This window comes from Vidua macroura, chromosome 3 (genome assembly GCF_024509145.1).
Source record: "Vidua macroura isolate BioBank_ID:100142 chromosome 3, ASM2450914v1, whole genome shotgun sequence".
NCBI classification, from domain to species: Eukaryota; Metazoa; Chordata; class Aves; order Passeriformes; family Viduidae; genus Vidua; species Vidua macroura.
In genome coordinates, this window is record NC_071573.1 from 48157535 (window position 1) to 48185381 (window position 27847).

The following is a 27847-nucleotide window of genomic DNA, read 5'->3' on the forward strand; positions in this document are numbered from 1 at the left end:
AGTAATCCATGGCACATGGGCATTGACATTCTTCCCCTTCCTTTTCAAAGAACCTTTCATTTGTGAGGAATATCATGTCCCTTTCTGAGCATTTTCTTCTTGAGGCTAAACCTCCTCTGTTTGTGCAACTTTTGTCGTACTAAATTTCTCCTTATCATCAATAATCTCTGAATTCTCAAGTGGCTCATATTCTTCTTGGTGTGCAGTACACTATACACAGTGTTTCAGACAAAGCCCTACCATTGTTGAGTACAGCACAGAAAAGGCATATTTCACCCATCTTGCAGGCTCTACTCTTGGTTAAAAATCTAAGTAGTGTTTGCTTTTCTCACAACAGCATGATAGTGTTGACTCCTGCTTAGCTTGTGATTCACTACATTCCATGGGCTCTTTTAAGAAGAAATGCCACCAGCCACTTGTTTTACACCCTATATTTATGTAGCTGACTATTCTTGTCCTAATGTAGGGTGTTACATTTATCCCTCTTGAATAGTACCCAGGCAGTGATGACAGCCCTCTTCATCTCTTCATTCTTCCTGTAAGATCTTTGCCAATATTTTTGTGTTTCTTATTGCAAAACGTACAAGATACACAGGACTAGCTATTCTATGGACCTTTTTTTGCCTTTGGATTCGTATCTTTATTTGTTTTGAAGGCATAGTGAGTAAAGGTATTAGATAAGCACCAGCTCTGTTAGCAACTACTTTGTATGTGAATAAGGAGACAAGAGAAGAAACTTCTCAATTTGTGGGGTAAACTCCATAAATTCTGATTTGTTTAACCAGAGATTAAATGCCTATGTGAAGCAAACAGCATTAAGAAGAAAAAGGCAGGAGCTGACATTGGTTAAACCTTTGTAAAATTCCATGATGTCAAGCAGATGATTAGAATTTCAGTCAGGAGAAAGACTTCCAGCATGCATTGATTTCCTTTGTGTTCCCTTGCAATACAATCATGACTCCTTGTGCAAAGTAATCAAGGAATTAGATATAAAGAAGGCATCTCTTCTCAGTATTTTATAGAAATAGGTCTTTATACACTGTTTAGCTCACTTAATAAGCAAAAATAAATAACTCTTCAGCTATTTGTGCTGGAGCCAAAACTGGTTCTGAGCACTCCTGAGAATATGGCAGAAATAAGAAAATGTGTGTAAATAAAAGTATCATTAAAGGTGACTCTAAGCACTGTTTTCATATCACAAATACTTTTACTGGTAAATGTAAGTATTTGGGTTTAGTAGCTGATTAAATTTAGCATATTTGCTTCAAAATACAAAAAGCACCAGGATTTGTTTTGACCTCACTTCTGCAGTTTTGGAATCACTGCTCAAGTACTCTTTATTTAAATTTAGTAAAACCAAAACTGGGACAAAATGGGAAAGACACTTGTTTTGAGCACTGAAATCAGTCTGAGCCTTGAATTTTGGCCTGCTCTAGATGCTGGGGTTTTGTTAATCTCTGACTCATTTCCTCTAGTAACCCAGAAGCAGGCCAAGAATAACTTTGAAGTACCTATTTTTTTATTGTTTGTAGAATATACCATTGCTCAAAAAAATCACAGTTATTGATTAAGGTTATGTATCAGACTGCAGTGTGGCATTGACTTTGATAATCACAGAAATATAAGAAATAGTATTCATGGGCCTAGTCACAGGGTCAGAAAATATAAGTATAGAGAAAAATTCTGTCCTCTCCAAAGGATTTTCTTTTCAAATTTCCTGATACTCATCCTGCAACCTGGACTCTCTATAGCACTAATCTCACAAAAGCTGAGGGTTTGTTAACAGATTTCCAAAAGTGTAGGCCCTACATCAAAGTGAGAAGATATACACACACAGCCCTGAAGGATTCAGTTTGCAGTATGACTGTCTTTTTGAAATTCAATTTGACTGTAACATCCTCCAAAGAGTTTGCCAGCAATACCCTACTGAGCTTCACAGTCCATGGATAAGCAGGGTGATGTTGTACTCTTAATCTTCTGTTTGCTAACATACTGAAGGCAGCCTTGATTTAGTGTTTTCTTACTTCAGTAAGATCATAAAACATAGTCTAACCAAAAGTGTGTGTATCTTGTTTATATGTAACCAAAACATATCCAAAAACCCCACAGAACACAAAAAATTCTGTGCTGAGAATTAGCAGAAAGTTCCACCTGATTTTAAAATGAGACATCTAAAATGGAATAACCTCTCTTTTGGCTTTTCATTGTTACCTGAGTGCCTCTTGGCACACATACTGCAAATTTTTATGGCAGTTACACTGCATACACAGTTACCATATGGTGTAATTAATAGTCAAAAAGTTTTTTTTAAATTCATTTTTTCTCCCATAAAATATAAATTGAGATTTGGATTTTCCCTTTTTGACAAACTAGTTTAAGTAAAATTAATTTGATGAGGGAAAAATAGTTTTGTTTGAATCAGGAAACAAGATACATGGTAAAACTGTATTTTGAAGAAAAACTTTCCAGAAACTTAAACATAAAATCTTTCATGTCTGCTAGAGTGCTTGACCTTTCCTTGTTCTCTCCACTTGCTGTGGATAAGTGCTTCCTCCCATGAATTGCAGCATGGTAGCTTTAGCTCTGCAGCTTTTATGGCTCCAGACACTAATTTCAGTGCCTGTCCCAGTTTCTACTGGAATTGCCTCAATTATTTTATAGGGTTTTGCCTAATTTTTCCACTAGTAAAACTGCAGCCTCTCACAGATCCTGCAGTTGCATAGTTTATTTTCAGAAAGAGAAGGTAGGCTGGGGGTTTAATTTGGGAGCTGGGTTCAAGCCCCTTAGCCACACACCTCTGCTGTCACTCTGGGCTTCACCTACAAAGGCCTCAGGAGCTACTGGGAATACAGAGTGTGGAGTTTGTGGCTCAGTGTCTTCAGGGAGAAAAAGGAATCATAGCAGGGTCTCCCCAGTTCTTTATCCATTGAGTTATAAGTATGCTTCTTTGTGAAGCACATGACAATAATCTTGCTCAACACTTGCCTAGTGGACCACCTGCCTTGGATGTCAGAAACAAAGGAAATCTTCCTTAAAGGAAGGGTATTTATGTAAGAAGTCCTGACATGGACTAGCCTGCAGACCCATATACTCTTCAAGGTCTACCTATACCAGCAGCAGTTACACGCTTCAGTTTCTTGTGACAACCCTTCTCTGCACCAAACCTCTCCTGAAAGTTGTTACCTCTCACCAGCCTGCACTGCATGGCATCCTGCTTCTTTGCCAAAATCATCTGGATGAGCTGGGACATGAAATTAAGCTGCTTCGTTCACCTATCTTGTACCGCTAGAAAAATGGTTCCCATTGGTGAGCAAGGCTAACCCACACAGCTGTTCTTCAGCTAATTCAAGAAATTTTGTCTCAACAAAATTCACTGGAAGGGGGGAGGTTACCAAATAGCAGTAATGGCTGCAGCCATCTCATTTAAACTGCTGCTCCAGCCCTGACAGAGGGGTAGAAAGTTGAGTGACTGAGGCACAGCCAAATTTTGTGGGTTCAGCATAGACTGAATTACAATAGCAGAACAGCTATGAATTATCATACAAATTTGTTACATGGCAACTAAGGTAATATTATTTATAATTTTCAGCAGCCTTGGAACCTGTACCCAGGTTCTGCAGACACAGAAGGCCTGGTCCCTTTCCAAAAAAAGAATGGGAACAAAGTCAGTGTGCAAGAGGATGGCTGAAAGAACTGGGGTTTAAACCAAAGCCAGCTGCCTCCTAGGAAAATGCAGTTTCTCCTGAGGCCTCTCTTGACAGTTTTGACAGGTTTATAGCAGAGCCAATATAATTTCCAATAGCAAAATTACCTTCATAACCCCTGCAATGCTTGGGTTACCCTGACAGTCTAGACAGCACAGATGCGTCTGCACTAAGCTGGTGATTCTGCCCTCACCTGGAGCACAGCAGCTGTTTTTTCATCGATGGCTCTATTATTTTGTAGGTGACTAATGCATCAAGCTGCTGGAAAATAAGCCAGTCAGCATTCAATTATGCAGCTTGCATCTCTATCTGATTTTTAATTTTTGAGCACAGATGCAACATTTCTGGGGAGAAAGGTCAGACAGAGACCATACTACAATCCATCACTTGACATGAAGTTTTTAAGTTCTCAGAGTAAGGGCCAAGCTGTCTTGTGAAGTAGTGCCAGCACCAAGAATAGAATTTCTTTATTTGCCATGTCTGCCTTTCAGCACCATTCTGTGTGGTTTTTTTTCCATTGACAGAATTCATGTTTTGTTCAGGAAAAGGCTATATCCACCCTCCATCTGTGAGCATGTGTTTCTTTCTCATAAGTTCTCTTTGTAAGCCAATGGGTGTAATAATTGCCTTAGTGAGATCACACTAAGGCTCAGGTTTCCAGGCAGTCACAGGCAGGCTTGTGAGGAGTACATGGTGGCAGCTGCTTTATGGGAGCACTGATATGCGTGCTTAACCCTCTGGCTCACTTCTTCCCCTTTCCTCACCCACTGGTCAGCTGACCTAAAGATGTCCCTGTAAATCCATTTGTCAGGCTGTAAAGTCTTGGCTCTGTTTTTGAGAATAAGAAATAAATTTTAGATCTACTTAGTAGGCATGTCTTGGTCAACAGCATCAAGGACCATGCAATCAATAGCATTTCTGACATAAAACAGGTTTGAGCTGAAGGTTTGATTAAGATCCAGACCATGCTGTTACATACAGAAATAAAGTAAAGGCAGGGTCCTGAAATATTTGCAAAAATAAACACCAGCAGCCAAGCCCACCCTGCAACAAATCATAGGCAGTCTTGTAAAGGCCCTTTACAGTCTCTGGCAGACATGATGTAAGTGCTGAGTGGCCTGGGCATCCCCTCCTCAGCCCCTGCCTGCCTGCTCTGGAAGATCTATACATATCTAGGCAGGCACACTCCCTCTCTCCTGAGGGTCTGACACTGCAGGGGAAAGGACAGAGCTGCTTTTTGAACTCTGGCATTGAGACTTTCCCTGTGTTCTTCGAAACCCACCTGGACTCCACTGCTACAGTTGTGTGCCATAGGAATATTACAGTTATAAGAGAGGCACTACATGAAATACAGGAGGCAGGGAGTGATATGACTTTCTGGGGAGAAGCTTTAAGGGCATTATTAATTTCATTCAAGTTATATTCATGTCCCTCTAAACTAGGGCCAGATTGTTATTTATTGTAGGACCTAACTGCTCTTGCATGTTGTGGACTGTATAGGAACAAGTAGTAGCTAACTTAAACTCCTAAGAAACAATCTAAAATCATGAGGGGAGAGAATTTGGTAGAGCTTACACTATAAAACAACAAAGCATCTTAGGAAAGCTAAGGAAACTAAGCACATATTTATAGGCAGAAGTCTGTTTTTGGGTTGTTTTTTGTTTGTTTTTCTGGAGGTTTTTTTTGTTGTTGTGTTTTGGTTTTGTTGCTGATGGTTTTTTATTCTCTGTCTCTTATGGGTTGGTTCAAAACTATGACCAAAAGGGGCTATTTTAAGATACACGAGATTTGTCTCAAAATATTTCTGGAACAGTGGTTCTTGAGGGAAGTACGTATGCCATTACCAGTTTTGTATATTGGCACTGTAACATATGAAATCACATTTCTCAATCACCTTCAGGGATCCATTGAAGGTTTTCCATAGAAACCTTTCCACTCTCCCCCCTTCCACTTCATACTGCATAAGTTAAAACACTGTTAAAAAAATGTTTCTGTCCTGCTTAGGTTGTTTTGTTTTCTCTCTATAATTTCTCTACAGGCTTTCTTGAAAGAAGAATATAGCAGGGCAATTTGATTGTCAAGGTAAAATATTCTGTCCGATTATCTCATTTTACCTTCTTAATTTACTGTATCTTACCTAAACAAAGCAACTTGTTTGCAACAGGGGATACAATCTGTCACTTAGTGTTTGTAAAATATTAAAGTATTTTTATCCTGAAACTACCACCATCTGGAAATAGTTAGCATGGGAAAACAATAAAAAGCCCATCTAAGTTCACAAGTGTTATTGCCTTGAACAAGAAGATTAGCATTCCCATTCATTTATTTATTCTACCAAAACATAACAATTAAGTAATTTTTAAATCCAAACAGTTTGGAAAGGTCCTGATGTTGCTTATGTGTGCTAAAGCCCAAGCTGAGGTTATCATGTTTGTATTGCAGCAACAAATGTCAATTTGCACTCCATAAAGCACTGCGAACAGGTTGTAGATGGCTGTAGGACATACTTCCCTCAAGGACCACTGTTCCAGAAAGGCCCTCATACCACTCTAATATTCCATATCCTTCAGGTTGATTTGGTTTATATTTGAAGCCAGAGCAATGAGCATCTTCTGGCATTGAGCTGGTAGGCTATGGAAGAAACAGAAGTATCCTCAGAATGTTTTCTGTTCTCTGGTGGATATCTTTGATATTAATGAACACAACTCCATATCATGAAGATAAAACTTTTAAAAACAAATGGCACCTCTGCCGTCTCTTTTTGCATTAGTGGCATGTTGGAAACAAGTATAAAATCTGCTTAACACAGCATTGTGTCTTCCGTTGGAAAAAATATATACTTGTTTCTAATCAATAAGTATTTGCTTGAGTAAATATTAGGTCTTCAAACAGCAGCTACATTGGAAGTAGCTGCAGCTATCTCAGTTGCATATGTCAGTCAGAGCAGTTTTTCTGTTTGCTTCTTTTCTAATCCTTGTTCTTTGCACTTCAAGAGAGAATAGTTGAAATTTAAATCTTCTAATCATACCAAGGCAATTCCACAAGGCCAACAGATTTACTTGGGCATGTAACTCCTAGTTTATTATTTCAAGACTTTGTGAAAACTGTTTTTGATAGTTAATATCCTAACTTCTTCAACATCTGATAGAAAAGCAGTGATTACCCCAATGATCCTTTCCCAGTTCACAGGACTTCTTTCTAGGTTCATCAGGCCATAAACAAGTTTATAATGATGCTCTTTACCTACAACTGACCTTCTCCTTGTGCAACTTTTTGGGCTGGATCTGTGACGCAGCCTGTAGACACCATAGCCTAATGTTAATAAATGCTGGAGGGATCAACACTTACACCTCAGCCACTACATTACAAACCAAAGAAAGTTGGCTGTCAGACAAAATTGTTCCAGCCAAGAAACTATAGCGCTTCCCTCTTCATGTACCAAGTATTAGACAATACAGGAAGACAGAGGAGCCATTGAAGCAAAATGTTAGCCCAACTCTCGACTGGCAAGAGAGCTTCGACACAGTCTCCCCTTGCTCCTCCCACCCCAAGGTTCCCACAGCTGTTCAGCATTTCGTTGTGGTGCTCCTGCCAAGCAGGTGTCTCTGCTTCCCTGAAGGGCTGGTGACAAATGACTATTCTAATTAAATTTCTGCAATGGAAACTGTTTCCATTACAAGCATAAGTGAAATATATCGCAGGGACCGATTCTGGCATCCCAAAGCCCACATGTTTTTATAACCTATACCAACATAGCCTTATCCTTTCCACGGGTCAGTTCAATGATTTCTTTGTTCCTCAGCTCATGAAACACTAGTTGGCAAACATCACCTCCACTACAGCAGGTTCTCCTCTAAAACCCCTGGTTTAGAGGCTCAAGAGCCAGGTCTGCTCAGAGCTTCATGTTCAAGAGATTATTAATGCAAGAGAACCACTGCAAAAAGCTTACACACACATTCCTTCCTTATGCATAACTTAAATACTGTCACCACTTCTTTCTTTGCAGTCTAGTTATTCCTACATTAATAATTCTGCATTTTAGTACTGAACAGAAGAATTGCATCATATTGCAACAATTTGACCAATCCTAAACAGAGGCTGCCAGAGGTTGATTAACAAACTGCAAATTGTGACAGATTTTTAAATTACCTGGTGTTTTTAGTTGATCATGCATGATCAGAGCATTTCCAGCTTTCCAATACATTCCTTACATACAGGAAAGACAGCTTGAGCTATACTTCAGAATAAGGCTCATGTCAAGTGTTCCTTTAATACACATTTATAGAAACCAAGCCTGTACATTAAGATGAATCAACATTTTACTACATGGTATTTTTGATATTTTCAACATCAATCACAAGGTACATGACTTGGCTCTATTGTTGAGAGAAGGCTCACTGAAGTCCTTCATGGTATCTGACAAGCAGGTGCCTGTAGGGGAATGGATATGACAGTATCTAGAGTAACCATGCTAGCAAAATTCAGCAGCAAGAAAATAACTCTTGAAACTTGATTACCCTTCAAATCCTGCTATCTGCATTTCAGTTATGCTGACTAGCAATCAGGTTGCTTATTTAAACAAACAGTTATCTATACCACAGAGTGTTTTCTGTAACAGTTGACAGTTTATTCAGGTGTTAAACTTAACACTGCTCTGGCACTACTACTTAATCTCACAGCCCAGATACCTAGCTTAATGAACTTTTCATAGCTATGGTTTTGCTCATGGGTGACAACTTAAACTCTGATACTTCATTCAAAAATTCAGAGTAGCTGTGCAATCAGTCTTTCAATTATTAAGGCATTGATTCCCAGAATTATTATAGGATCTTCTCCTAGACAAATTTTTACAGTCTTTCCCCAGATTAAAAATAATATTCAACTCAATACTTAAAAGGTTCTTTATTTTTCTCTTAGACTTAGGCTTTCAGGAAACCTTAAAAATCCGTTTCACAACAAAGACTGATATTGCAAAGCAGTGGAGGTGCAGTTCACAAGAAAAAAACCTAACCCATAGTGTCTTCAAATATAAAAATATATATCCAAATTATTACCTAGGGAAAGTGTACCACCATTTCTGTCTTAAGCTGGTCCTGCCAGCTTTTGGGTCATAACTCCCACTACGGAGCTCAAGAGCTCACACTGGAAGGAGCATCTCCGAGGTTCATGTCACAGGCATGATTCAGAGCAAACTGCTTTGCTGTAGCATATGAACCCAATCTTAGATTTTCTGAAAGCATTCCATAGTTTTCCCTTGGGCAGTGGGTAATAAGCATCCAAACATCTCCTGGGAAGCATAGGTCATATACACAAAGCCATCTTCATCTTTGTAGTCCCTGTACACTTCTGCCATTGTCAAGGACATACTGGCTAGGCTTTTGTTGTTCACCAGCAGGTAGAAAGCTTGTGTAGCTGTTAGAGCCATCCTGCTTCTAATTAAAAAAGAGAGGAGAAAAAGAGGATTAGACATTAGCAAGTTGAATATGGTTTCAACTTCAGTCTATTACATACATTAAGCAGAGCAGTTGCATGAAGTAGGTACAAGAATTGCTGTATAAAGTTATTGTTAGTTATATTCCTCCATCAGCAGGAACTTAACTGGAAGCTCAAAAACCTGTGCTCTGAGGAAAGGCTTGCATGGCTACACCAAAGGTGCTACTGAGCATGGGCTTGGAGTTACCAGGGAAAAGTGTGAATAACCAAAGAAGAAACCAAAGAAGAAACCAAAAGCTTCCATAGTGCAGATATTGTAAAGGAGTCCAGCTCCAGTCTGTTACATTTACTATAAAGTCTACCTTCAAAAAACAAGTCCTTTTCAGAGACATTGCATGCAAGGATTACAATCTAAGTTGTCCAAGAGCCAAAAGCATCTTTTACAGAAGTTACAATCTAGAAAGATCTTTTTCTATACTTCAAAAAGTATGCTGAAAAACATAGCTTTCACATTTGGTCAGAAAATACCACTGAATATTTTGGGTGACTTCTTTGCTGTAATGTTTGTTTCACAAAAAACAATTTAGAACATTTCATTTTGCTCACATTCAAGAGCTGCTTTGAACTTGAGCAAATTCAGCTAGGTGCAGTAAGAGAGCAAGGCAGTGTCCCAGTATCCAGTTCATGAGGCAGGAAAAGAGCCAAACAAGAGTCTTACATAGGTCTTTTTTCATTACAGTTAGGGAGAAGGGAGAGGACTGTGAACCTAAAAAAGACCACATTTTCCCCACAAATGCACCTGTGAAAACATCTGCTGATTGTCTTCAAAGATTTGCAAGAGAGAGAAGCTATCACATTACTAACACCTTTATCCTCCTACCCACCAAAGGAAGCAAGATGTCCCCAGCAGCACACTAGGAAATATCTTCTCTGGGAACAGCAGCCAAGCCCAGGCGCAAATCCAAACAAGCAGTATGCACTACCCACCTGATAATGGTTATGAACTGTGCCATGGTCAGCTCCTCGGGAACCAGAAACTTGGTTTTGTCCAAGAGAGGAAGGTATTTCTCTTTATGGTATCTCTCAACAATTACCTGTTTTAATTAGAATCACACTTAGCAAAACCTAAAATATCCATGTCCTTTTTCCCTCCCCTCACACGCTTCTTTCCTTAAACAGCGGCAACAACCTCCAATAACAAACCAGAGATTTACCGGGATTTTTGTCGGGAACTTGGCTCGGATCCCTGCTACTTCTTCCCGCCGGGTGGCTGCGGGGCAGAGGGGAGAAGAGAAGCGTTACGTGTGCGCGCAGCCCCTCCGACCCGCGCACCCTTCCGCGCCCCCGGCGCCCCTACCGAGACTCTTCCTGAGCTTGAAGGGCCGATCCGGCTGCGCCCCGGGCGCCGCCCGCATCCTCCCGCTTCGGGGCCGCCGCTGCGCCCGCCGCTCCCGCGCCTCGCACGGACCGGGGCTGCCCCTCCTCCCGGCAGCGGCGCCGCAGCCAACGGGAGACGGGCAGCTACTGAGCCCGCCCTTCCCGGCCGTCCCACGGCTCCCGGCTGCGCGGTGCCGTGGTGTGGGTTACCTGCGCTGCGAGGCGTTCTGCCAACGGGACAGTGCCGTGCTTTGTGAGAGGTCTTTGACTACCCTGCCCAGTGGTTCAGGGGTGCAGCTCAAGGCTGGAGTGGCCCCAGCTGTCTTCCCTTTCCACATGACCAGCCTTCTTCATACCGACAAACCGCTTTCAAACGATGTCTTTGGTTTTAAAAGAGAACGAGACAACCTACCGCACGTACACAAAAAACTCCAAAAACCAAAACTGAAAAAACCCACCCCCACCCAAAAAACCAACCACCCGCCCCTGTCATTTTTCATCTCCTCAGGCTACCAGACTGCTTATTTTCTGAACGACTTGAGATCTGAGTTTTAGCTCTGGTTTTGTCTCTGAGGCACAGTTGTGATTTTAAGGGGTTTCAAGCAGACTTCAAGTCCATCTATTTGGTAAATATGATTCCTTGCCTTTTGGATTGCTGGTTCACCTGAGTTTGCTTCAGCTGTCAAGATGGCTTTGCAGATGAACATGGCTCAGCAAGGGGTAAAGTTGACTCCAGTCTGGTGGTTGTGTTTATAAATCATCTCAGTGGGGGTCTGGAACTGATCCTTATTACTTGTTTGCTTTACTTATCCCTTTAAAATATAGGAATTTTTGTTTTATTTGATCTACCATTCTGATCATGGTCTAGTTGATGTAGCACTTAGGGACATGGTTTAGTGATGGATTTGACAGTGCTAGTTAATGGATAGACTCAAGGATCTTACAGGTCTTTTCCAATTTAAATTCTATTATTTTACCAGGCTAAGGACAACTGGAATTTGCAAATTTTTATGAGTTACAGTTTATAAGCTATGGCAAAGTCAATTATTGTCACCCAAGATCATTTCCAAAAGGAACATCTTTATTAAAGTGTGTGTGCACTATCTACACATGTGTCAGGTTTTTCAAACAGCCTCTCCAGAACAGAGTTTCCAGTGGCTGCAGTCCTTAAGGCTGCTGAGCTGTCCTTTTCTCTTGATCTGGAAGCGATGAGCATTAGCCACAGCACAAGCTCCCCCACGTGGCAGCACAAACTTTATTTTGCAGAGTAGACACTTGGGTTTGAGGGACTCATAAGCAAGAGCTCTGAACTTTGAGAAAGGCCTTGAGCCTATGCTGGAATGGTTTGGGTACAGCTCATCCCTATGATTTGATCTTTGCATGATGGCAGGTAAGCCCAGGGATTGGCTTACGTAGCTGGGTCTAGCTTAAGGTCTTTTGAGTAGAGGTGAGGTGACAGACTGAGGAAGCCTGAGTGAAGGAGGACGTGTGCCACAGAATTGACATAGTGCCGTAACTCAGTATGGTGAGTTGTATCTAAGAAGATGAAGGAAAAGAGGAATAATTTGAAGGGTAAAGAAACAGCATGGACAGCACAGGAACAAAGTCTGCAGGAGACAGGCGGATGTGTGGAGACCACAAAGTGTTTCTTTGGAACTGTGGTCAAGCATGGGGCTTTCCAAAGCTGTTCAGGAAGTGTATCAGTTCTTCCACACCCTCGTTGTATCCAGTACACCCCAGCAGATTCAGTAGAAAGATCTGTGATCCACTTTGTGTAGAGAAGAGGGAACCTGCTACACCAGTGCTCTGCTTCTTGTGTCACCTCTCACTGCAGGTGAAGTACAAAAGTGTGGCTCCACCCAGGTATCAGCAGCCTTGCTTGCAGGGAGAGGTAGTTTCTTTTCATGTTCATAAACTCCTATGGCAGTATCTGGAGAGGAAAGTGAATACCTGGTAAGAGGGTGAGCAAAAGAAGACGAATTCCCAGCAAGCCTAGTGATCAGTTACAGCTCTAATGTCTGTGAGAGCTAAGAGTGACTAAAAACCCAGGCTTTAGTTAGCATGTGCTAACTAATAATGTAAATGTGTCACATTTTCTGGAGGTAGAGAGAATGGGATGTCTAATGTGCCTGCATAGCACCTACACTTGCTTCTACAGTGAAATACCGAGTTTCAGACCTAAATGTGGAATCTATTCCTTACGTCCTTTCCTTTGGAAGTTTTTCTTACATGCACATAATTAATGAACTTATAGAGCAATTTTGTGTAGAGAGTGGAATACTCAGAGGATCCTATTGATACAGAAATGTAAGGACAAAAGTTTCTACCTGCTTGAACGTTGAAAGCCAACACTTACAGGCATCCTGTAAGTCCCCAAACATTAAAGCACAAACTCAGAGTTCTGTATCTTATCTAGTTGTTTCATTGCCACATTCACAGCTTCTTCCAAAGCCCAAAGTCTACAGGTGTAATTGAGTTCTCATGTGTCCACTGTCTCCATACTGAAGTGATCTGCTCTGCAAGTGCTCTCAGACACTCCAATGTGTCCCAGGGACTCAACAACTTAGACAAAAGCAGCCATCTACTTTTTGCAAGTGCTCTGAGACTTGCACTGCTTTCATCTGGATCTGTGAGCTACTGTGGAGGTAAGGGTCAAGTTATCTGTAGACTAACAATTTAAATATGAATGATGCAGTGCTAGAAGGACTGAGATTTATTTATTTAAGCAACCTAACTGAATAGCAAGAGAAACTGCAGCATGATGTTCTTAGGGGAAAAAATGTGACTTGGCAAAATAAGGGCTTATTTGTTGCTCTGGAAAAGCCTGTGAAGTTCTACAGTATTATGCATAGTTATCTTAAATACATGTTTCCATGAGGATTGTAAGTGAACCATGAGGCTGTAAGTGAAAATAGTGAGGAGGTTTTGAAGAGCCCTCAAGCAGTCAGGCTCAGCCAACCAATTTAATGGGTTTTAAAAGAGCCATCCTAAATATTTGCATGCTTTCTGAACACAGGTAGTTACAGATAGGGAATCCTTTGCTTACTTCTTCTCTTCTGCAACTCTGAATCTGTCTATATATCCGCCTGTGACACAGAAGCAAGCCCACTCTTGTGGATAAGCCTGAAGTAATTGTGTGGCAGTAGCTAAATTTCTGAATTCATAAGTCTTTATACCGAAAAAGCTAGCTGGAGTATTATTATGTTTAAGGGGATGCTTAGTACTGTACTCTGATTTTGGTCCAAACTCACCTATTAATAAGACTCAGATTATCTCAAAATGCTGAGATAAATTCAAATGTCAGCAGTGGTATTTCTCAGTTGATTGGTTAGGGTTTATATGTACTTTTGGCTCTTTTTCTTTATCTCTTGATTTTTTAACTGTTATATTGAACCTAGATCATACCTGATGATTTCTTGGTGTAGTGACAAGGATTAGAAATTATTTATGTTACTTTTAAACCAGAGATTACATGACTCTTTTGTACCAGACCTTGAGATTTTGATCTTAAAATGTCTCTTCTGCAGAAGAAACTTCAGTTAGACTCAATAATTCTCTCTTATTTCTACCTGTATGCATGGTGTTCAGCTCATTGTGATGGAATAGTTTTTTTAAACTAGTATTTGGATTCAAGTGCACCAGTTGTACTTTTCTCAAGTGCTCTTTCATTTCAAGATTTTTTAAATCATTCTCAATATTAATTAGCTAAATTTTCAACCATATTGAAAGAGCTGAGCTCTAGTGGTGTATCCTCAGTAGTGTTTTAAGTTCTTTCACATGTAAGTGCTCCTGGTTTAGCATTTTAAATTTTACAAGAATTTGAGACCTAAAGTCTCAGTATTTTTCAGCAAGGGTTACTCACATTGGTGATTCTGACTAGACGTAAAGCCAAAGATAAATCAGTGACTGTTTTTGAGAAAAGCTGGTGTGAGCTGGTAACCTGTTGGTCAAGGTCCCTGCAAGTACATCTTTGACTTCTGTTTCCTGCTCTACCAGTGGTTCACTGGCTTTTTGCCCTACAGGTGTGGGAGGATGGATTGTGAGAGAATAGATAGTGCTGAAGGCAATCTCGCCCCTGAGGAGTTGTAGCTGTACTAATTACCAAAGAATAGGAACAGGCTTGCCTTTAATAGGTCACAGCTGTGTCCAGTAAGGATGGGTGTTATAAAAGAGTGGGTTAGCGGGTTGAACGGGGGGTTGGAGTCAGTTGGCTGTGCTGCTGTGAGGAGTAAGTGGCAGGTGCTTGTGCTAGGGACAGTAAGGGTTAGTATGTGCTGTTAAGGACAGAAGGGGTCAGGCAGTTGTGATAGGGACAGGAAGGGTTAGGTGGTTATGCTAGGGATAGGAAGGAGTCAGCCAGCACTGCAGAAGGAAGAGAAAAGGAGTCTGTGTTGTGAGAAGCTGCCTGTGGGAACTTGCAGAGAGAAGGTATGGAAGTTTTACGGTAAGATAATAAACTAACAGTGACAGTCAGTTCCCATCCACCGTTGATTGGTGCCAAGCACTGATGCCAAAAATTGGTGGCCCATACAGGGGCTGAACTTAGGGCCTAGACAAATGTTAAAGAGGGAGAAACATTATTGGATCTTCCTTTCCTATCATCTGCTCTCTTGTTATCATTAATAAGATGCAATGTGTTATGTTTTCTGTCTACAAAAAAACCAAAATTGATGTTGTTTTTACTAGGCAATTTCCTTGATCATCTCCTTGAGAAACTAAAGCAGTGTTCTTCTTCTTGTGGACTGGAATTATGGGGCACAATTTCTTTCTTATCTTGCTGTGCCTGTTGTTTGACTTGGTAGAACATTTGCACTCTGATTTGCTGCTTTTAGTAATGCTCCTACTATGAGTACAGCTCTTGGTGCTGGTGCCTTGGTGAGAAGTAACAGCATCACTTGCTCTACAAATATGGATATAAAACTTACTCTTTGTCCAAATATGATCATAATATTGTTTGAAGTGCTTTTTCTTCCACATAGGGCTTAAAAGTATTTTGTCCAATGTAGTTCAGCTCTTTTCAGATAGGATGCCTTTGGCTTTATGTGCAGGCTTTTCCTGTCCTCCCTGTTGAGGCTCCAAAGAATGTGTCAGACAATGGCAAAAGTATCCGTTGGGTTTTGGTTTGTAGATAGTGGAAACTGGCTTCTACTTTAGCCTTCAAAAAGGGTGTTATAACTGACAGAGGGTTTTAAAAATAGCTTCAACATGTTGCTGTGAAGCTGGCAACTTTGTTGTTTGATCCTTCAGACAGAAGGGTCAAGAGAGTCAAGCTCTCTGTCAGGGTTGAAAGCCTCATCAGGAGAGTGGTGCCAGAGTTTCCAGGAGTGACTGGGGCTCCTTGGATACCTCTTCTCTTAGGTGGATATGTAAGGGGCTTAATCCCTACTGGGAAATTGTTCTGTCCTTAATGAAAATCTGGACTCTTAAGGTACCCCCATTTAGGTACTCTGAAACTGTGGCTCTCAGGACTTGAAGTCCCTTTTAAATTATTTCAGCAGAAATGTCTAAGGCTTAGACAGGTCCAAATCCAAACACTAGAGAAAAAAAATGTTGAACTATAAAGGAAAGATTAGATTCCTTCTCTACAGTGTCAAGACTATTACTTTGTATCAGAAATCTGTTTTTAGGGAATTTTTTTAATTTGTTAGGAAAAATGCCAAGATTCATGTGTGTAAAAGAGTGGGATGTTGCTCAGCTATTTTCAAAGAGGGACCCCCCAGATAACTGTTCTTGGTGGCTCTGCTGAGCCACCTACTCTCCTTCTGTGATCTTAAACAAGTCCTGGGAGGCTGGCCAAGCCCCTGAGTCATATCGCATACTTGGCTGCATAACAAATACATTGCAGAGCTCAGCTCATACTCATGCGCTATGAATGAGGCTCTGGAGAAATGCAAACAATTTATTGGATATAAAAATGCTGACAAGTGCTATGGACTGATATGGGATTACTGCAAATTGTAGCCCAAGCATGTACATTAGTAGATACTCAAAATTGTCTACTTCAGGAGTCTAACTGGGGATGATGAGGTCCAGAGCCCTATTTTCTTAGGTGCTGTGCATGGCCAGTGGACAGAGGGAGAGAGAAACTCTTGTGTTTGGAAAGCAGATAATTTTCACTACCTGTATGCTTTCAGGTTCCCTATCCTCTTTCGAACAGTGTCTTGAGAAGCAATGCAATGCCAGTTTCATAGTGCACCTGACAAGAGCTGCGGTCAGGAGTAGATCTGCAGTTGTTCCTGTTGGTGACTCTGGCCATACTGTGGCTACCAGCACCAGAAATGGCCTTTGCCCTGACATGTCAATGTTTGTAAGGGAGACTCCCAGAAGAATAAGAATCCTGCATGGGAAATACTGCTGAAGAGGATTTTTTTTCATTATTTAAATTAAAGATTAGGTAAAGCAGATCTGATTAAAGTCTCATACTATAAAAAGACATAGATAAACAGGGTAGATGTGGTAGCTGGCTGTAAAAAGTAAAAAGCTCCTGTTGGTAACTTCAGGGAGCCCATATGTAAGGACCAAATGACTGAGAGTATTGGTATCTGGGTCTCTCAGTGGTAGGTTTTTGATATGGATCCTTCATATTGTCAATACCTCATATCTGTTTTGTCTGTGATGAAGACATTTGGAGCAAATGCATGGGATAGTGTCACTTTAGTTTCTACTGTGCCCAAGTAGCATCCTTTTTAATAGAGGACAAGTGTAAATTTTCCTCTAGTTTTAAAGAGGACCTCTCAAACACAAGGTTAAACCACACTTAGAAAATAATGGTCCAGAGGGAGCCACTGGGCAAGTGGACCCTTCTGACAAATGGAAATGATCTCCCCTCACATGCACACTTGGCTGTTTGCACCAGCATGATGGATGTTTTACGCTGCTACTTAAGTCTCTTGGGCTCAGCAGTAAGATGTGTTCCTGTCTAAAACTATCTCTGCTTGCAGGCTGGGGGTTTTCATTCAAACCAAACAACTCTAAGAAGGCTGTGATCAAACTGCAGAAGGACACATTAAGCTTTTAGACAGCAAATCAAGAGTTGTCCCCATTATTCTGTTCCAATACATCCTTAAATATTTAATCAGGTGCTTTTCTGAGTTTATGGTATTTTCTCCTTCAAACAGCTTTTCCTTTTTCCATTCATTTTTCATATACTGGCTTTCTTAAATCTATCAGTGTGAACTGTGTCTCGCTACACTGAATTATGTTGAATATTATCCTGAAATATAAATATTGAAGTGTATTTCCATGTATCACTAAGAGCTTATTGGGAAATCAAGTTAGCTTCACAACAGCTGAGGCATTCATTTCCATCACTTTTTACTGTGGAAAGTCAAATCAAATTACTCAGGCTCACTCTTGTCCCCATCCCTTATGTAGCATTGACTCCATGCAACTGTTGAGTGCAAAATTGGAAAATAAATGTCTTATTAACATAAGAACTCTTCTTGCCCTTAAAATCTCAGTATCCCCTATGACTTGAGTTAATTCTGTTCTTGTATTTTCTTTATTGCAAGATGAGAAGCTCTAATCACATCAGACATTGCAGATTTTTTGTGTCCATACTTGTATATATAAATATGTATTATTATATATAATTCAAAGAACATACTTATACACACAGATATATAGGTGTATATATATCTATATATATATATGTGTGTGTATGTTATTTCTTCTTTTCCACTGATGATATGAAGTCAGATACACTCAGTGGATCAAATAAGTTGCTATGGAAGTAAAGGATACTAAATGATTAAACAGCCCAGCCGTCTGTGGTCAAAGGCAGCATCTCACTGAACACTTCTCCAAAATAAAAATTCTTCCATGGAATGATTTATAATTTAGACCTGTGAAAAGGTTTCCTGGATAGCATTTTTTCCCCATGTGTAATGTGGTTTTAAATCTACTTTCTGATCCAGCTTTCTGCAGTTGTCTCTGAAATGGGCTTGGTGACAGATGGTGGCAAACTGCCTAAAGATGAGTAGACATTTTGACTCTCTAACATACATCTCCAGAGTGGTGAGTTAGTGTCTAGCATGGTAATGTCACAAAGAGGAAGTGAGGTGAGAGAATTGCTAATCAAGAATTACTTGCACTGGACTCGCAGAAGAAAAGCTAGACAGCCAACTGCCCAGACTGATTCCTTTTATTCCATGAAGATTTAAATCTCTTTTTTGGAGAGATTTTGTTCAAGCAGAACTTTTTTTGAAGTTTGTTTTTACCTGAACAGGAGCAGAATCCACATCCTATGCACATTAAGTCCCACTGGTGAGGATACCGATACATGAAACTGCCTTCCCTCTCTTGGGTCAACGCAACCTCCAATGCAGTGCAGTTTGGTAACTGGTGAAGATATTCTCACCATTAAACTCCATTGACTGGGCCATCTTGACACTTTTGTATGGCTTTTTTTTTATTTTTAGTTTCCCATAACTGCAAGCACAGGAAACTAACCTGGGCCAGTTCCAGCCCACTGTGAGCTGGCTAGAAAATTCTGACACCAGGTAGTGAACATTATAAAATGATACTTTTGTCTACCAGTGAAGAATTAATACAAGGAGGGTTTGCCTTATGTGAAAACTGAACTCTGAGACTCTGGATTAACTTCTTAGCTGTGTCACAGTCAACCTGGGTGCCTTTGGAGCCTCTTTCATTTCTGATGGGATATTCAACAATATCTACAAAAAAGAGGTGCCAAAATTCTCATCTGTACTTAGTGCAGTGACTAGCACAGTACTACTTTTTCCTCATTTGGAATACGCTTAGTGTCTTGAAATACAAAGGGAAAGAAGTGGATGTTATTAGCTACTATGCATAGAACTGGTGATATCCTATGAATATTCTCTCTAGAAGAATGATCTTGAGAAGTTAGTTTCTTCAGTAGAAGATACAGTTGCATGTTATGACTTGTGCATGTACTTTATGGGCTAGGTGATTTTTGTCTGATTGCTTTGAATAATGAATAAATTCAAGGAGACTGAAATCTGTTCAGACACCTAGTAATGATGCAAGAGCAAAATTCATCAAGGTAAAGGTTTACCATGTGTTATTTTGTGTTTCTGAGAACTGTGTAAATTGCACACCAATGAGTCTCCTGGTCGACTCACCTACAGTCCCCTCCGTGCAGATGCTATGTTGGTGTCTCTCTCCCTCCTCTGCCTCAGGTCTCTTGCTGGTGGCAGCAGTGATCTTCATGCAGCATCACTGGCATCTCAGTCCAGTTGCCTTCCAGTTTGTGGTTGTGGCCACCTGTAGCCAGAACTGCCTTTCAACTGTGCCTTCACTACCAACCTAAGCTGAGAACACACTATGGAACTAAATGGACCTTTGGTCTGACCCAAACTTTTTTGTCCTAACATTACTAAAATGTCTAAGGGAGCATATGAGAACGTGAAGTTATACTTATCCACCCTCTGCTATTTGAAGTGCAATAATTTCCCGAGCCAGGGATAGTAGTTAATACTCTCAGATGTTTTTTTAATGGCTCTGTTCAATAGCATTTTTAATTATGCTGGTATAAACTTAAGTCTTTGCAAAAGCCTGCTAGCAGTGATTCCTACAACTTGGCTACACATGGCATGCGGGACCACCTCCACTTGTTTATTCTGAACCCTCCAGTTAATAGTAGTTTAATCCAATGATCTTTCATTCTGGTACTTAAGAAAAGGACAGTCATCCTTTGTTCATGCAGTCTGACATACTACTCATCTTTGTAAATGTTCCTGCAGTGTGAAAACAAAACACTGATTTTATTCTCAGAAATAACAGTTGAAACCAAATAGTTTTTGGTTTTGCCCTGCTCTTTTGCAGCTTCCAGATAAGACTCTTGATTTAGGTACAAGTTGTCGTTCCTGTTTTCTAAATTTGAGTGTCCAAGTTGTAAGAGTTTTGCACACTGCTTGATTGGCCTTTCAGGGTTATTTAAAAAAAAAAAGATAGGAGGTTGTGGTTTCCACAATCAGCACTGAGTCAGGCACATGAGAAGCAAGTCTGCACAGAGAGAAGGTGGAGTTTTTCATAGATGTTTCCTCACTTTAACCACACTACAACAGACTGTAATGAAAAATCAAAAAACTTCAGTCAGCCTCTGGCTCTGTGCAAACCTACAGGGGACATTTGTGTTTGCCTGATAGGCAGAAAATAATTTAGAGGCTGGGAGCTTATTCCCTGGGGTCATTGAACTTCTATAAAGATATGAAGAAAATGTGTGTTCCAGAATGATTTGGACTTTAAGCATGCAGTGAGTAATATTTTTTCCTACCAGATAGCAGTAGAAAGTAGGGCTGTAGGAGGTCTTCCTACATGAAGCTCTTTAAAAGGCACAGAACATTTTTTGTACAATATAGAATATCAGATGCAAGTTCAAACAATACAGGATATATGTGCTGCAGCCCCAGTTCAGGTATGGTTTATTTAGGATAATTGCCTTGCAGGGTAATTGTACCTTTCTGGAGTGCACTGAAAAATCTAAAAGTACTGGAAGTATCATCTTGTACATAATTTCTGAGTAACTCTGTCAAGAGTACAACTACCTTAAATTTTCCCTGGCTTCATAGTCATAGACCTCAATCTCATACCTATGAGTAATACTCTTACCCCAGTGCTGGACTGCTAATTAAACAAAAAAAAAATCCCTTATATCTTCAAAATAATATAGCTGAATAACCGCCTGTTATAGAATTATATATGGTGATAATGGTTTTCATTTGTGGGGGGAGGTATTACTTGTATTTTCTTTTTGTTAGTGTCAGCTGAGTGCTAAAGACCCCTCCTATGCTGGGTGCAAAACATACCCTGTACAAAAGGTACATCTTGCCATGGTTTCCACCCTGAGCAGTGGAGAAGTTTGTTGTGTTAGTAAGGGGCAAAAGAAACAGTAAGATGTCTTTGGGCACTGTCTCATATGGGACAGTGGTTTTGGAGTGCAGCCAGCTGAAGTTCAGCCACTCTCAAAACATCGCACTTGAAGAGAGACCAAAAAAAGAGGCCTTCCACACAGCAGGGGAGGAGGAACTGTAGAAGGTGGAAGGAGCTTGGCCCCTGGCCAAAAGGGGGAACTCAGAAGCTGCAATGGTTGGTAAGTTCAGCAACTTTATCATCATATGATTGAAAGTGAAGGACTCTTCCCTCAGGATGCCTATTAGAGCTCCCAACAAAGGTACGTGCTCCTATATATTTTGGTAATGGGACTGAGCCGAAGGATTTTGATGAAGCACACTACCATCCACTAGAATTAATAATCATAAGGAATACCAAAATCAGGTAAATAATTTAGGTATTGTTTCTGTGTTATATTGTAACTTCCAAATAATCATTTGTGCTGTTCACAATACTTTGTAATTCTTACTCCCCTATCTCTAAGTTCCACAATTTTTTGGGATCTGTCATTCTCTTACCCTTTGGATGTAACCTACTTACCATTCTTCTCTTGCTCCATCAACCTCTTCACTCTTTGAATATTAACTATTGTTTATGTATTGAATAGTAGATGTATTATGAATTCAATTATATCCTTACCAATTATTCTGCCATTTCATTCCATGTTGGAATATGATGTTTTTTTCTGGATATTCCAGTTGCTTTGATAATTGCTATTATTATTCTTGTAAATCATGTCCTGCATATAAAACAAAACATTTTATACAGGTGTTCCCTTTAGCCAGGGGCACTTGGATTTGAGAGGTCCTCCATCAAGACTCAACAGATATAGGTTAATCCCACTGTCACAACCTCTACATGAGCTCAAGTTTCATGAAAGAAACCAGAGCAAGGTAGAAATGAGGAGCAACCACTTAGAGAAAATGTAACATTGTTTTATTACTTGAATGACTCTACATGCAAAGTACACAGTCTGTGTGAAATGACAGAATGTAATAAAATGAATATAATCTGCAAAGGAAAAGACATGGCAGCAGAAAATATGGAAAAGCAGTCACAATAACAGTTCAGGTTAATGAGAACTACTAATAACACTATAATTAGTAGTTCTCAGGTGTAACTGAAACTTCTCAATAGCAAGTGGAAGCATTTATATAAAACAGCCAAAAATGAAATACTTTGCTAGGTATTTGATTTCTGGAACACATGTTGAGAAATTATAACATGTATAAATGGAGAAACACCATAAAAATTTGATTATCCTAAGGGTCTGCCTTGGCATATTTACTGGAAAGGAAATTTAAGGAGAAATGACAGCCAATACTAATTTTATTACTTTCACTTGAGTACTAGCACAAAGGAAAAAATAAACCTTAATCCAGGAGTTGTACCTGTGTTTTTTTTAATACATTCTTTTGAGAATTTTGCTTTACCTGACCTCGAAATATTTTCATGAATGCTGAGGGTACACCAATGATGTTCCCATTCAGAGACAACAAAAACAGAACATTCTCAAAGATCTTGGAAAGGCTGGGTGATCATCACCTTGGCTTAAAATCCAATTGACAGAAATGGAAGGTAAGTGCTGGATATGAGATAATAAGTAGATTGAGGAGAAATGCTGATTTATTACTGATCATTAATTTATCAGTAACAACTTGAAAAAAGGAATACTGAAATTATACAGGATTCTGGAAATTTATGTCCAGTCTACCTGATGAAAAAATCTTAAGAGCTTTGTTGTAGAAAAATACAAAATGGACACAAGAGGTGAATGTGAACTGAGAGTTTGAAAATGTCAGGGATTAGAGAAAGCAAGCACCTATTCCCAGAGGCTCTGATGATACCAGGCAAAACTGCCAAATAATACTTCTAAGCAAAGCCATAGGGCAAGACTTTCTCAAAAGCAGGTCAATGACTATAAACACGTGGCTTGGGCCTCTGGCACCTTCACTTGAAATGAAGAGCAATGCTCAAACCAGAAAGAGCCCAGCACAGGTATGAAGAGCTTCCTGTTTCTGACTACAAGACACACATTGGCACAGACAGACTGCAAACCATTGCTATCAGTAAGAGGTCAGCAGGCACTTTTTCTACTTTCCATTGCAGCTGTATGAGTTCCAAAGAGAAGGCAGAGTCAGAAAAGATTTCAGCAGTAGCTGGCATTTTATCTGCAGTTTTTGGAGAAAATCCTGGGCAGGGAGGGGAAGCGCCAGATCCTGGCATTTTAGAAGTAGCTGTAGGGAAGTTCCTCAACAGAAAATGCTTTATGTTATGGGGTTAAATGCTCAAAAATCTTGAAATTTATACTAATGCTGTGTAATAAATACTTCAAGGTGAAGTATACTCCATATTTGTGTACAGAGAGGTATGTATGTGTGGCACTTCCCTCAGGTCTCTGTCATAATGGTTACCTTTCTTTTTAAGTGCAGAAGGTTTGGCAGTCAATTTCCTAAGCTCAGAGGCACTTAGGCTGTTGAGAACAACTCTTACACCTTTAACAAGACCAAATCTCTTTCTTATTTCCTTGTCTTTATCCCAACGTGCTTTTTCATAATTTCTTTTTTGCAAGTCATCTTTGGATGGGAATGCAGTCTTGCTGAGGAACTGAAATGGGAAAGAGTAGAACTTGACTATTAGGAAGTGAGTCTTGAGTTCCCACCCCAGTTTATTTTCACAGCTTTTTTTCTACAGTGTCACATACCTTGGGCATGTGGCTTTGCAAGAAGAATTTAATTCTGAAGGGATCTTGCACGCCAGCCGTTTTCTATTCTTCCATTGTTACTTTAAAAATTTATCATGATGGTGCTCATCACCTGTTTTCAGAAACCCAACCTTCTCCCTTGGGAAATATCTTATTATATTAAATTTTGCCCTACTGTTCTCTAAATAGCAATGGACCGCGATGCTTTTGTTCTGTTCAAATACTAGAAAAATCTTGGCATAACTCAAGACGTATTTTTTTTTTTCTTGGCATTATGTAATTATATTTTTTTAAAACAGTGGAGTCTTATAGGCCTGCAAGCCTTAATTTGATTTCCTCTACAGTGATCGTATATGCTGGACTTCTGTTTAGCTTCCCCAGAAAAACTGAACAAAAACAGGTCACTCATCTTGCACAGCCTGTTATCAACATTCTGAATACTGCACTTTGCATTCAGCTATGTCTAAAAGGAGAGCAATTTACTGTTCATACACAGATACTCACCTGATCATCATGGGTTACCACCTGCTGCCTTTTCCCAGCAAGAGGGGAGCAGTTCTCAGGCTGAGAGATTGTAGTCCTCTTGTGTGAAGAGAAATGTATTTCATTTGATGTTTTTTTTTGGGCTGTGGGGGTAGCACAGGTTGTAAGACATTTTATGTTGTGTTTCACAGCATCCTCTCTCAACAGCAGTGGATGTGAGTCTTGGAATGTTAGTTTACGGACAGAGTGACACGTAATGAGCCAAACAACAGTCTTCATAAACAACATATGGTGGCCAGATATTTTCATGTCTGCTGCCAGATCTTCATGCCTCATTACATATAGAATGTAGACCTGATGATTATAAATCATTAGAGCATTTCCCTTAAAGAGAGGAATTTCCAGTTGCTCTCCAATAGGACTAACAGATGAAAGTGTCAACATATTCGTATAATCCTCATTCTTGATATTGGTGAGTGAGATTAAAATTTCTGAAACAGCACTGTTAGATGACTTTACAATAAGAGGATAGAGTCTTGATGTCTTTCCATCTGGCTCCTCTTGTGCAAGCTCATTCACTGGGTTTATTTGGGAACAGTTCTCATCTTCAGTTACATCAGGACTAGAACAGTCTCTTGTTAAGTCTGGGCTGCTTGGTATTAAAGACTTTGAAAAATTGCGCCAGAAGGATATGGAACTCTCTTGCATCTTTATTACTGGCCATATGTAAATTACAGATTGTGTTTCTGTAGCTTGCCTTGCTTCAGAGACACTTCTCGCTGCAGCTACAAGGAGTTGCTGTAGTTTAGATGGGAAAAAAGATAGTGGTATTGATGTGACTTTGGCTTGATGTGGTATCTCTAGATCAGGTTTTAAAATCTGTGCCTGAGGTTCTTCAGTAACTTTAAGAGGATCAGAGATTTCAGAAGCAGGTACTTTGTCTTCTTGGTTAGCAAGACTTAGTGAGAAACCTCTTTGCAGAGAGTGATTTACAGCTAAGTTTTCATCACTTTGAGCCTTAAAATTGGTTGAGAACTTTCCTCTGCCAGCAGAGGTCATGACACTATTTTCTAGCATGTTGACATCTTTGTCGATGCTCATTTGCTGATCCTCTCCCAGCAGGGCAGATGTAGCCCTGGTATTCATCTCCTAATGAGCACTGTGGTTTGACTCAATAGATTCTGTATAGACAGATAAGCTTTTGTGATGGGGCAGTTGGACACGTTGGAAAGACTTCTGGAGGAAAAAGAATGCAAAAGGAGTTTTAGCAGGTCTCATCTATTTTCACGTCTTTCCTGAAGGGCTTCACTTGTGCAGCCTGACATGCTTACAATAAAAGTGGACAGAAATTAACAAGTGATTCATGTTTGTAAATGCACACAGATTTTTCTTCATTACCTCAAATAAAATTAATAAACAGAAACATATATGTCATGTAAGTACTAACTACAGCTCCTCTAGACAGTAGAATTTTTCTGCAATAGCAAGTTGCTGTCAGATACTTCCAGCTTAAGTTGGCAGCAAGTTTCTGCTTGCTTCTGTAGGAATATACCCAATACTGCAAGCTGCTGGTGGACAGGATCTATTTTGTTTAGATGTAGCACTCCCTCATGTCAGAAGATACAATCTTCTTAGACACAGCACCATTGAAATCAATACATATTTTTAATAAAAATGGTCTTAACCAAAGGCCTTTACAATCAGTTTTGTGCTTTGCTTGCAGAATGCTTTGACTTCAGCAGTCAACCCCAGCCTGCATTACTCTCTGCTGTAGCAGAATCAGACCCAGTAGCTTTGTCATGGCTTTTAATAAAGATGTAAAAAAAAAAAAAAATTTAAAAAGAGTTCAGGTGTTTATCTGATGCATATTATAATCTAAGCACCAGTGAAACTGTAAAATGCTAAACAGTAATAAAAACATAATTGAATGTACAAGGGAAGGAAACATGAAATTTAAATTTGTATCCTTTGTAAATCTGAGATAAATTAATTTGAATTAACTGCTTCTTCTCCAGTGGTTATATTCTCCTAGAAATAACCTACTCGTCTTATCACTACAGACTTGATTTTGTGGAAGGGAAACGCTCACGTTATTTGCATGTCAATCACACAACTCTAAGGTGTTTTTCAGCCTTCCTAAACATTAAAAAACAGTGAGTTTCACTTCCATAACTGAAGAGGTTCTACTACTTAACTTACAAAAAGAAATGTAGTAAAGACAAGGTCAACGAGCCTCTGTTCAGGATAATGAAAATTAAACTTTGAGTCCTTTCATCTAGCAAAAATGAATAAACAGAAAAACAAAATGACATTTTGTCCTCATCTAGGCTGTATCTCCTGCATTTATGATGCATACATCAAGATGTAATCACCCAGTTCCAGGACTTTAATCAAGAATAATTAGAAATAATTATATCAATTGTTATATTGAATAATCATTTGTACATAGAGGAGTGAGGCCTTCTGTAGAAGCAGACTCTAAATCAACTTTTTTCTTTTGCTTTATCTGATGAGTGGCAGTTTTTTTGTTCTTCTTTTTAACTTCTGATGTTAGGGGTTTTTTACTACATCCAGCACTGCAGTGTGATAAAGGTAGGGCCAATCTTCTGATCTAGAAAGTCTTTTAGCATCTTAAAAAATGGAAAGTTTCAGAAACCTAGAGACATGCAAGGGCTCCTTCTAGCCCAGTCCCTGCCTCTGTCAGTGGCCAAAAGCAAAGGCCTAACACTAATCTGAGTAGAGGCCTTGCACATGGTGACAATTTCCTGGATGCCCCCCAGGCTCTGAGAGCAGGAGGCACAGGGCCCTCCCGAACCAACAACGCTCTCTCCATGGGTTTCCTGCTGGCACCAGGCCCTGCCATGGAACACCCTCAGGTTTCCCATCAGCTTCGACCCTACAGTGGTGCCCATGGGGCTATGTTTGGACTCCCGGTTTGGGGTCAAGCCCATGTCTCAGCAGTACAGCCAGTGTGGGCTGGAGGAATGGAACAAGGGGATGAGGTTTAGTTACCATTACAGCCAGAGTGCAGGCACCGGGCTGGAAGTGCAGCCTTCGACTGCAGTGGCAACTGCCAAGACTGCAGAGAGCCTTCCAGAACCTTCCAAAGGCTACTGGACATCTCTTACTTTAACTCAAGGGCAGGAGGGGAGGGGGAGGTATGGGGAAGAGACAAAGAGACCACTCACCCAGATCTTCATGTGCCTACAGAGAGTTTATTCCCCAACGCTTCCTTATAAAGGCATTTGAAAAGCCCGGTCTGGATATTTTC

The 27847-nt window shown here is 40.1% G+C and overlaps 2 protein-coding genes across 5 annotated transcripts; both read right to left on the reverse strand.

Annotated features, from left to right (window-relative positions):
- Nucleotides 1-8432: 8432 nt before the first annotated feature.
- MAP1LC3C (microtubule associated protein 1 light chain 3 gamma) lies at nucleotides 8433-10578 on the reverse strand. The gene is made up of 4 exons (XM_053973717.1): nucleotides 10495-10578; nucleotides 10352-10407; nucleotides 10125-10231; nucleotides 8433-9136 (listed from the first exon to the last, which is right to left on the reverse strand). The coding sequence occupies exons 1-4, from the start codon at nucleotides 10550-10552 to the stop codon at nucleotides 8926-8928; spliced, it is 432 nt and encodes a 143-aa protein (XP_053829692.1). The 5' UTR covers nucleotides 10553-10578; the 3' UTR covers nucleotides 8433-8925.
- A 996-nt stretch (nucleotides 10579-11574) lies between these two features.
- Nucleotides 11575-27847, reverse strand: LOC128805110 (uncharacterized). Of its 4 annotated transcripts, none has more exons than XM_053973595.1 (3): nucleotides 27589-27645; nucleotides 24598-25812; nucleotides 11575-12444 (listed from the first exon to the last, which is right to left on the reverse strand). In XM_053973595.1, exons 2-3 carry the CDS (start codon nucleotides 25720-25722, stop codon nucleotides 12433-12435), a joined length of 1137 nt encoding a protein of 378 aa, XP_053829570.1. In that variant the 5' UTR covers nucleotides 25723-25812; nucleotides 27589-27645; the 3' UTR covers nucleotides 11575-12432. The 4 variants fall into 4 exon arrangements, with proteins under 4 accessions (XP_053829570.1, XP_053829569.1, XP_053829566.1 ...); XM_053973594.1 differs by lacking the exons at nucleotides 11575-12444; nucleotides 27589-27645 and adding exons at nucleotides 22304-23996; nucleotides 27765-27847; XM_053973591.1 differs by lacking the exon at nucleotides 11575-12444 and adding an exon at nucleotides 22304-23996.